We start from the raw sequence: 11,682 nt of genomic DNA, 5'->3' as shown, positions 1-11,682 counted from the left end.
AAAGCTTTCTGGCTGAAAAAAAAAAAAAAAAAAAATCTTATGGGCCGAAAAGATCAAAGGACTAATAAATAGTCTGACAGCATGTGGTCTTGCTCTTCCAGTTGTTCTTATGTGTTACTTTTTATTTGATGTACCTTGCTTTGAACATTCATCCCATATGTGACCAATGACAGGCCAGGATGTCTGTGTGCTTAGAAAAATAAAGTCCAGCGGTAATGTGTCTCAGGCGCAAGTGTCAATCAGAAGATTTATTAAGGAGGAACATGGATACAGTAAACACACTCTGTATCTTCATCTAAAATTTATGATGTCATCTATCTTCAGATGAAAGCATCTTCTAATAAACCAATCTACAAGAAAACAGCATGTTTCAGGTATCAAATGAACACACTATTACATTCAAGTGTATAAATGACTCATGTGTAAGCAAATTGTGTGCAGACACTGTGTGGCGTCCACGGAAAGAGCAAAAAGGGGGGAAATCAGATTAATCCTCAGCCTATTCGACTGAACCACAACTCCTGCATTCCATCAAAAAGGTATTTTAACATTACTTAATGGAGGTAAAGTCTGGGTGCCTTGCCATTCACATATTTACAATTACACATTACAATGCTGGTCAGAGGTGCAAAAGACTCATGTTAATAGACATTCAGTGTTGCAAAATTCACATGGTCCAGAATTCACCATTGTTTTAGATGGTAAAATTAAATTACATTTAAAAAAAACTTTTTATCTCACAGAATTTTCTTGCGATTGTGAGTTTATATCTTACAATTCTGAACTTTTTTTCTTGAAATTCTATGAAGAAAAGTCAGAATTGTGAAATATAAACTTGCAATTGAAAAAAAAGTCAGAATTGTGAAAACTTGTAAATACCTTTTTTATTGTTATTCCATGACAGAAACAAACTAAAATAAATACATAAAAATAAAAGAAAATAAAATTGCAAGAAAAAAATTGCAGAATTGCGAGGTTTAAACTCTTTATTTATTTGACTTTAATGGCTGTTTGCCTTTCTTTTTTTTTTTTTACTGGCTGATGAAAATGTGGTTAGAATTGCTCCTGAGATTATTGAACAAAAACAGAATCTCCTCATTAATATTGCTCATTTTTGTGAGGTTTAATGAACACCATAAAATGACTTTGTGATTCTATGGAAATCTCCTTGTGAAGACCTGAATCAGAAAGTCCTCAAGTTCTTTGGGATAAATGCATGATGGACACTACCATTAAGTCAGTTATGATCAGATCATTTTAAGCAAGGAAGAGAAGAGCAACAGTTAATGAGCAGCTGAAATGTTCAAACTTTAATGCTTTCATTCATTTATGCAAATGGCCAAATTAGCACTCAAGAGTGTGAGTTTAATTGTAGGCTTTTCACAAGCCTCCCACTGTGTATATACATACAATTTTATAATAATACTCTAACTTCCATTCTTATAGTTTATGAGCCCATAACTGATACCACAAAGAACCTTAGAGTTCTTTCAACTAGTCCAGACTAAACATGTAGAATAGAGTGTGCAGATCCCAAGTTTAATCAATAAAGCGCAGCGGCATACGGTTGAAGCTGCAAATCCAGTTTGTCTCCCTGTTTGGCTTTAATTAATGGCAGAGACATAAACGACAGTATATCCTCACACCAGACCGCCATCTGTGATAGTGGGAGGTGAGCGATTTGACAGACACATACTTTGTGATGTATGAGTATGTATAAGCTGCTTTGCTTGTTATTCTCTGTCAGAGATATGGCTCCAAAGCAACTGAGTAAGACCAACAAAACCACAAGCATAAATAAAGTAAAGATCTGTGGGGAGGAGATGGTGGGGGGCACCCAGCTGAGGGATGAGCTAAACTCTACCTCAGTGATTCTCAACTAGTTTTACTTCACGACTCAGATTTTACCAACACCATGCACCTAAAAAACCATAAAAATTTATATAAATATAAAAATATATATTACTTAACATTATAATATTCAGATGAATACATTGAATTAATCAGGTTCGCAACTAAGACTTACTATGCTATGAAACCTCTGCTTAATACACAAATGACTGTTCATATTCATTAACCTTTAAAGATTCTAATTCAGGAAGTCTGTTCTCATCTTTGTAATGCCATAATTAATCTCAGAGTCAGATGTAGGTGTTACCTCTTAATGTAGTCGCACCTTCTGGTGATATTCACTGCGGTTAGATTATACATCAAACACAATAATTAAAATATGAATTGCTCATTTTCAGTTCCTTATTAGATTTTTGATAATAGATAAGAGTTGTAAAATCCTTTTGTGATTTAACAAAGACATTTTGCATGAGATTTTTGCAAAGCTTCCTATTATAGGATTTATGTGGCACACAGAACTTTAACTCTTTCATGCCATAATTAATCTTCCTGTTTGAATCAAGCAATATCCCAGACGTTGGAAAAAGTTTCATATTTGCCCTATACTGACCCCACTTCCTGACCAACAGTGAGAATAGATATGTAGCCAAACTACAAGAATAAAAAAATGTAAGCAGAAAGAAAAACTGAATATCTAAGCCAATTTTCAAAAACATTGATTAGGTACACAACTCAGATCTATATTCCTTATTATTTAATGCTAAATCAGAACAGAAGCCACAAAGAGAGCTCCTATGAAGTCGATGGCCATGGTGGAGAAAGGAAACAAAGAAAAGTGTTTTTAGGTCAAAAGGGTAACACACCCCCCTGAACAGAACATGAGAATGTATAATCAAACCCATGTATCTTGGCAGCCGTCTGGTGAATGACTTTCCTCCTGTAGATTAACATATGGGGCAAATAAGAGCGCTATGAAGTGCTATCCCACCAGTTGGTTCCCTCCCATCAATGCACAGAGACTCAGAATTGCTTCCATAAGATCCCTTACCAGTATAAATCCTTATATTTAATTATGAGCATAAAGAAGAGATAGCTGCTAAGGCTGAAGGGCCCTGGAAAGACCTGGTGTTAAAGTAATACAAAAGTCAAAAACTAAGGTGACAAACTGAAAACTACAAGCATGCATACATCATATGAATATAAATAAAACAAAGTAGAATCATGCAAATGCTGAAAATGAAAAAAAAAACAAACAAAAAAAAAACGGAGTACGCACAATTCTCAAATTTTTTTTTAGAGCGGACAATTTTCTTCACATGCTAACAATGACAGAATGATTTGATCATTACAATGACTGTAAACTAATCTTACAACCCACGTAACATCTGTTGGGGCTGGGTGGCAAAACGCATGAGTTATGCAGAAATAGATACTGAATGCCAGAAGCATGACAGGTTCCTACAGCCTATAGATCCTCTGCTAATCACTAAAATAAAAGCTGAGGTAAGATTGCATCATACAATGCCAGATTGCAATGACACAATCATTAACAACATGCAGTGCTGGAACTGGCTTGTATCTAGGAGGCTCTCTATTTGAATAATCTTTGAAAATAGTTTAGAAAAAAAAAAAAATGTTGTGCTATATCAGTACAAAATGCAGTTTGTAATAATTTTGTGTGAATGATTGTAAAGTTTTTATGCACTTCCAGAGCAGAACTCCCCATACCAGGCTGGGCAGGTTAGTGAGTGAGAGGCTTGCTGAATGAATGCAGTTCAGAGGAGAAAAAGAGGGGCAGAACCCTTTTGGAAGCTTTGGGGAGCGGTGGGAGGTCATGGTTACACCAATCAAAATGAGCCTCACCCAGCGAGATTTGATTTCTTAAAGGAGCAGATTTTTTTCTGGTCCACTGGAGAAGAAAAGGGGTTAAAAATAAAGGCCTTGCTCAATTTGAAAGAAGGGATGGGAAAATGTTTGGTTGCATCTGGAAACATCAACCCTTCTGAAGGAGCCCAATGGCAAGATCACAAATATCCTTGCTTTGAACACTCAGACACGCATGCCATTGACCAGACATACATTTTCTTATCAGTTCCAGCTGATTTATTCGTGTCAGATACAGACTTCAGCATGACGACATGTAACTCATTTCCTTTGCTACAAAACGCAGATGGTCCATTTTGAGAGTATATTGCACAAAATAATGAAAAACAAATGTGCCATTATGATGAAAACAAAAGCAAAACAAAATCCAGTTTTACACCTGCTATTTGGGACCCATTCACACAGATATACATAAACTCCTAGCTTTACTATATTACAGAACATATACAATCTTCAATCTAGTACCAGAAATGAGGCTCATGTGTTCCCCCAATTCCATTGTATACTTCCCTATAGAAACGCTTCAGATCTACAGCTGTACATTTGCCTTGAGTAAAATAATAACCAGGCATTTAAATGCAAGTCGACTTCTCAGTTTAATTCTCGCATGCTTTTACAAATGAAACCGGGTTGAAGTGCCTGAAGAAACCTCACTTAAAGCACAGTAAGAACATTCCCTTTAACTGTACAAAAATATGCCAGAAAATATTTAACTTTTTTTTTTTTTTTTTTAAAGATGAGGTATGTTGGTCATGTATCAAAATGCTTCCTGCCATACGTGTGCTCTAGAGTGGTTATCTGCTTAAATATTCCCATACTTGGAGGGAAACGGAACCGGTACACACACACCAGAATCATTTGTGGCATACAGAAATTACATAAGACCTCAGAAAAAGTTCCATCCTGAACAGTGTTTCAGAATTGCCTCCATTCGGTCCAGCAACCGTTTTCCAGCTCCCTGTAGAGATATGGGTGGGATGGGAATGCATAGTTCAGATTTTAAATTTTGCGCTCCACCACAGTTTAAGCAGTTTCATTGCAACCTCACAGAATAGCCACACGCTATGGCAAGCTACTTTAACATTTATTGCTTTAAACTAACTGGTATCTATTTTCATGTGACTAGCACTTATTTTAATTACTGGTAAGTGATTTAATAGTGGCTAGCATCTCAATCTCACTAGCAATCAATCACATTATACACATTATTCCCACTAGTCACTATCCTATACTAGTACCAACTGGAATAAACACTAGTGCCTGATAATCAGATACTAGAGTCTACTCAATTAGTACTAGTAAAACTTGAACATACACATGCAATAATTGCAATACACAGTGAACAGTTTGAAACTGACCATGACAGAAAAAAAAAAGTGTGTTACCAGTAACAGCAGAAACAGTATATTGTTACTACTGGGGCAGTGACTAGCAGCAAGAAAAAAAGTAAAATTCCTAGTGAACTGAAAAAACACCAACTAATGGCTTACAAGGATAAAAACAACTGCTTGTCAGATAAAAGTGGAAGCTATGTAGTTTTAAGGAATACATGTTAAAAGCGCTTGCCATACACACAGCCTTGTCAATGTTGACCACTGTCACTTTTTTCTAAGTTACAAGTCTCGTAACGCAGGTTCCGCCGTCTTAACCAGGACAACCACAGAGGCAGAGTCAAAAAATAACCTGAAGATGCGAGATGCCTCCTTGGTTCTGGAGGAGTTTGTCAGTTAGTAAGTGAAAACCAGGTCTGAAAAGTTCGCCTCCAGCCAGTCTCCCGCGATCATCTCACTGAGCTCGGGAGTGCAATAGTCCGGGAACTCGAAGTGAGAACCGAGGCTGCCCTCGCTGAAAGAGTCCAAATCTTTATCCACCAGAGAGAGACAAAGGTTTCCTGAAGTGTTGCCCAAGTCCGTCGCGTGAGAGCCCGCCGCTAAGTTCAAACTGAAGTCCACCAGCAAGTCATCGGAATCCTCGCTGGAGCTGCTGGACGAAGAAGAGACGGACCTGAAAGAGGATGCTGGTGACACCGAGGCAGGGTAAGCTGCGCTCTGCTTGGTAATGTTCTTGAAGTTGTAAAACAGTCTGCTGCCGAGAATTGCGCTTGTGTGCCTGGACTCCTCGTACATGCTCGCGCCCTCGGACTCCGCAGCGGAGCTCAGCGTGGGGCTCATGGGGACGTTGTGCAGCCTGATGTACTCCTCGTCCTCGTAGTCATCCTCGTCGTCGTCGTCATCGTCATCTTCGTCGTCAGTAAGTTCCCTTTTTATAGACTTGGTCACTTTTAAGTTTGTGAAAACATAGTTGAATCTGCAGTCTTGTGAAGAAGCTCTGGCGATAATGTTCCCCGGTTTGCTCGGCTTGAGTTTCGCGCACTTCTTCGCTGCAGCTCTGACACTTTTGCCGATCTTCTCTGGAGAATGCACCGCTGGTTTCGAAGAACTGTCGAGCTTTGGTTTTTTCTTGGGTCTGTATTTGTAGTCAGGGTAGTCAGCCATGTGTTGGAGCCGGAGCCGCTCGGCTTCGCGGATAAAGGGAATCTTTTCACTGTCCTTCAGCATTTTCCACCGCTTCCCCAGTCTTTTGGAGATCTCAGCGTTGTGCATGTCCGGAGACTGTTCCATGATTTTTCTCCTCTCGATCTTGGACCACACCATAAAGGCATTCATAGGTCGTTTAATGTGGCCGGTGGCTGTCTTGCACCAGTCCGGTTTCGGTGGCACCGGGCTGCACGCCATCAGTTCGTTCTCCTCGGTGTCTGTGGTCTCTCGCGACATGCTGCTCTCCGTCTCGCTGTGCTCCGTCTGCTGCACCATTTTCAAAGATACTTTTCTCCCTTGATAGACTCGCAGCTGCCGCACTCTAAAAGCAAACCTCTTTTCAAAGTTACCGACTGCCTTCTTAACTAGTTCCTAGGTTTCTCATATCGATTGCGTCACGTATAATTATCCAATAGCGTGCCACGGCTCCGCCCACAAGCCTAGACATTAACCCTTTGCGTCCAACTAGACCTTGCCCAGTCAGTGATTTAAACGGTGCCTTCATAACCAAAATGCTGCCTGTTAAGAGAACAAACAAGCATACTATGGCATTATAATGTCAAATGTACTGATCTAAAACAAATTCAAGTCAGCTGTATAATTAACCAAACAAATAAGTGATGACTATGCTTATTTCTCAGCACAAACTTATTAATTATAAATGAACTGAATGCTCAATCTAATGCTTTTTTCATTCTTTCATGCACATACAGGATTGTGGTATATAAAAGTGAATGATGCATCTAGGTTGGCATCAAAAACTAACCAGATGAAGGCATTTTACTAGACTGGATTCGGACATGCCTTGTTGCCATCCTGCCTCCGTACACAGCCCAAGATTTCATTCGTGTGCACGCCTGTGGGTGGGATTTTCATTACGTGTGCGAGACAGGCATATTGAATGAACACCAGGTCTGTTCTGTGCGACACACCAGGGGATAGAGATAAAGTGAGAGGATAAACATTTACTGTATCTGTATTTGGAAAATCAGAGCATGACATGTACTAACTACTTAAGCATTACCTACAAAAATACCTGTTAATAATAATAACTGGTGTAATCTCTATAGAACAATAATAGCATGAAAACACTTAATTCAGTTTTTTTTTCTAATGCAGTAAACAAAATGGGACTTCATCAGTTTTGACTTCTGGGGTCCAGAACCCCTCGAGAGCCCCCTCAATTTGAACACTACATTTACATTCATGTCTTCACAAGGCTTTGCAACAATTATTATTATTATTATAATAATTATTATTATTTTGTCTTGCAAAGCTGTGCAGGTTGGTTGAAAATATTCAGTCTCAATATACTAAGTTAGGGGTCAGTAAGACTCTTTTTTAAAGATTGTTTCCTCCTTTTTGCAATTAGGAAAATCTGCTGGTGGCACTTGCACACTTCTCAACATCCATGCACTTTATTAACTGATTCCATTTTGACAATATAATGTCAGTGCTGGAGTTGATTATACCCTCCTGTCCCACTTACTTTATATTATGCAAGGAAAATGTATGTAGGTTGTTACTCCGAAGCCTGAGCTCATAATAGAATAATGATGTTATATACAACTCAGTCCTCTTGACCTACATATTTACCTTGCATATTTCTCTATGTCCAGACAGCCGACAGGAGAGGGAGTGCAAAGATTTGCTGTGTCAAGGAGGTGAGCAACTCTCTCGCTCTATCTCTATTTCTCGGTAGACCACCGTATACCACAGCTCTGGCTGACAGCCAACTCCGTCTCTGATAAACCTCTCTGCCATTCTCTCATTTCTCCTTCCCCTAGAGGGCAATCATTTACCCCTTTGAATCAGTCCTGCCCTGCCCCCATGTATCACTTCCTCCCCCACCTCAGACTCATGCAGTGACACATTAGAAATGCAGTGAGGGGATTTTGCTGGGCAGTTTTGCATTGAGATATTGAGATACAGTCTAAGATTAATTTTCACGGGCAGCGTCTCCTACACACCAGACCACCCCCTTCCCTCCCATCACGTCTTCCCGCTGAGACTGGCTGCTTCCGAGGGATGCTTGCCACAAGCCACATGTCTTTCCAACTCTGAGCCATGGATCATAATATTCTGCTGCCTTTTCAGCTACTTTGTATAGTCTAATTTAAATCTGACAATGTTGCCCCAAGACCTGGAGTTACCAAAGGTTGACATGCTGATAATGTACGAACAAAATGAGCTTATTATACTCTTCATCCATCATGCAAACAATAATTTCCACTTGTCCCATGTGTTCTTAAAAAAAATATATATATAATAAAATAAATAAATAAATAAATCTGGGTTACAGTGGTGCATTTACAACGGAAGAAAATAGGGCCTTTTATGTGCAAAGTTATATCCAATTTTACAACATTGTTGCCATGACAATGCAACACCATAAACCTTAAAAGTACTAAAAAAATATTTAAACAGCTTTATAGCTCAAGTTTTAACAGAGGAATTAATGTAAGTGGTTTTATAAAACGATACACTTCACATTTCAGCTTTTAAATCCTCCAAACATTGGCCTCATTCACTTCCATTATAAGCGCCCCACTGTAACCCTTAATTTGAGCCTTTTTGTAAAGAAAATGAGGGATGAAGTGATATTATTTTCTGTGATAATCAACATTATATGCTATAAATTTAAGCTTCAAGCCAGGAACATTTAAGAATTCTTGCTGCACCCGTTTCTCATTTTATTTTTATAATAACGCCCTCCTGCTCTCAGAGCAGTGGTGTATTACGGTAAATTAGATGAGGCTTGTACAGGGGTAAAATGGGCCTGGCGGAGAGAAGAGGTGAAGAAAAGATGATAGAGAGACGGAGAAGAGCACACCAGACAGGGATGACTCATCTCCTCCATGGCGTTTATCTTTCTTAGACTTGGAGCTGCCACTCACCCACTAGAGAAGTGCTAAAGCAATGGATCGATAGACAGTCCTGACTAGGAGCTATCTGATATTGAAGATGCAGGGACGTATACCTTCTGAATGGCCCCTGGATGGGCTCGTTCAATATGCCTTCAATCTCAACTGCACACAAAAGGCCAAAGTCAGATTAGGTGACTGCGGAGTTGGAGAGACGCTTGCAATGGGTGGAGTGCCACATTCACATAAATGAGTTAACAAGCCTAGCATCCTGGCCATTGATTGGGAATGCGTTGGCTAGCTTTGGTCTTAGGGGCCGTAGCTTACCTAACGGCTGCCGTTAGATGTGTGAACTCAAAGCACTGTTGAGTAGGTGTGGAAGCGGACTGTTGTGATTGTTTTGCAACACTTTGCTTTTTTGTCTTGTAAAGCTGTGTGGGTTGGTTGGAAATATTTAGTTTAAATGTACTTCTGGTTCAATAAGATTTTTTTAAAAGAAATTAATCTTTTTATTCAGAAATTGTGATTTAAATTCATAAAAATGGACAGAAATTTATTTTTTTTTAAATATTTATTTATTTTAAAAATGTTAAATTTTTATGTTACAAAAGATTCTGTTTTAAACAAATGCTGCTCTTTTGAATTATTCACCAAAAAATCCAGAAAAAAGCATCACAGTTTCCACAAAAATATTAAGCAGCACAACTGTTTTCAACATTGATAATAAGCCCCAAATCAGCATATTAAGATGGATTTCTGAAGGATCCTATGACACTGAAGACTGAGGTAATGGCTGCTGAAAATTGAGTTTTACCATCACAGGAATATAATATAATTTAAAATAGATTAAAATAGATTTTAAATTATCAATTTAAATTTAAATTCATCAATTACATGCAGTCTTGGTGAGCACGATAGATTTTTTTCAGGAAAATCTTTCCAACCCCAAACATTTGAATGGTACTGTACATTTTACAAAATGGTTAAACCAGAGGTTTTCATATTTTGCCAAGAAGCTTCAAATAAAATGACTTTTCAAGAAATCCCCTTCCGACAGCTATATATTTTCATGTATCAATTAATCCATGAATATAATAATATTATGTGATCCTATAGAGTAAATACAATACTTAAGTTAACAGTGTATTTTTTTAAATGTCAGATTAATAGTTTACATTTTTCACAGAACACCAATCTTGCGATCTTGCAGGCCCCAGTTTGAAAACCCCTGGTTAAACATTTCTCTTTGTTTAGTTAACTAAACAGGTCTTTACTTTCAAGCTGTTAACAAGAAATGGAAGTCAGCAGTAGACCGCACACCAAAAATGTTGTATGAAATGATTTTCAAAGATGTCTAGAGGAAGCATTTTCTGTCATTTTGTTCTTTGTTTTATGGACATTTCCTCAATTCACCAAGCATGATATTTGATCTAATTCTGTCATTTCCAAAACATTTTTTTTCCATCCTCTAGTGAAAATAGCATTGTCGCTGTGATTTGGGGAAAGTGAAGGATTTTGTTATCAGGGTTAGATAAGAAGCCTCTGAAGTGGAATACATACTGTAATGCAATTGACCCCATGTTTCCACACTTTCAAGGTCTGATGCTTGGCAGACAGGAGTGACTTCATGAGAAGATAAACAGAGAATACTTAACACGCTGGTGTGTGCTTGTGTTAGATGTTGTTAATGCAGCAAATGCAATGGCAGATTACACTCCAACACCATAACCTTGTTCTCGTATTCTTACAAAAACATCTCTTAGTGAATTGGAGGTGGCTGTTGAAGTTATTTACAGGATTTCACAACACTCTGTTCAGTGCCTCCGTGTCAAAATGATGAAAGTACTGAAGTAAATGGCAAAAACAACTTACAATTCTCAAGTTACACTACTATTGACTTTGAAAAAAGTTACTAACTCAATTTATGTTAAAACCTGCATGTTTATGGCTTTGTATTGTCAAGCAGCATAAAATCAAGCAGTTGTCATCAGTCTTCTAACATGACTAGCCTTATAATAATGTATAAACAAGCAAAGAATGTGCAAAACTACATTTGTTCAAAGTCAAGTAGTTGGTGGATCACCTGAAAGAGAAGGCAACTAGTCAGTTTTAACCCTGTAAAGCCCGACATATAATATAATATAATAGTCAGAAAAAAAAGTATTTTATGTTTTGGGAAAAGTTTATTTGACCTACAGGCGAAATATAACTAAAACTAATATAAATTATAATAAATTACAAAAAAAGTATTAAGTGTCATATTTGATACATAAGACTACATAAGGCTCATATAGTATGCTACCAAGTAGGGATGCATTTCAGAAATAGAAGTCGCGTTTTTTCATCTGAAACGTGCTGCGATTTATATTCCAAAACCACTCATATAATGCACAAACACTCAAGCAAGCAAGCAAAACGCGCAACGCGTGCGCGTATTTGTAATGGTGCAGAATAGTACAGCCTAGCGCATTTCACACAGGCTGCTAGATTCACTTTCGCCAGAAAGTCGTGTATGCCTAAGGTTGAAAATAAATGATGTTTATAGT

At 38.1% G+C, this 11,682-nt stretch overlaps 1 protein-coding gene across 1 annotated transcript; it reads right to left on the bottom strand.

Moving 5' to 3' along the window:
* Positions 1-4,455: 4,455 nt before the first annotated feature.
* Positions 4,456-6,653, bottom strand: LOC107668258 (transcription factor SOX-11-like). Its single transcript, XM_016460074.1, has one exon. The coding sequence runs from the start codon at positions 6,546-6,548 to the stop codon at positions 5,463-5,465; it is 1,086 nt and encodes a 361-aa protein (XP_016315560.1). The 5' UTR covers positions 6,549-6,653; the 3' UTR covers positions 4,456-5,462.
* Positions 6,654-11,682: the final 5,029 nt, after the last annotated feature.

The sequence above is a fragment of the Sinocyclocheilus anshuiensis genome, unplaced genomic scaffold (genome assembly GCF_001515605.1).
Source record: "Sinocyclocheilus anshuiensis isolate Anshui unplaced genomic scaffold, SAMN03320099.WGS_v1.1 scaffold1341, whole genome shotgun sequence".
In the NCBI taxonomy this organism is placed as follows: domain Eukaryota; kingdom Metazoa; phylum Chordata; class Actinopteri; order Cypriniformes; family Cyprinidae; genus Sinocyclocheilus; species Sinocyclocheilus anshuiensis.
Note: the sequence above shows the minus strand (reverse complement) of the source record. Positions and strands in the feature narration are given on the sequence as shown.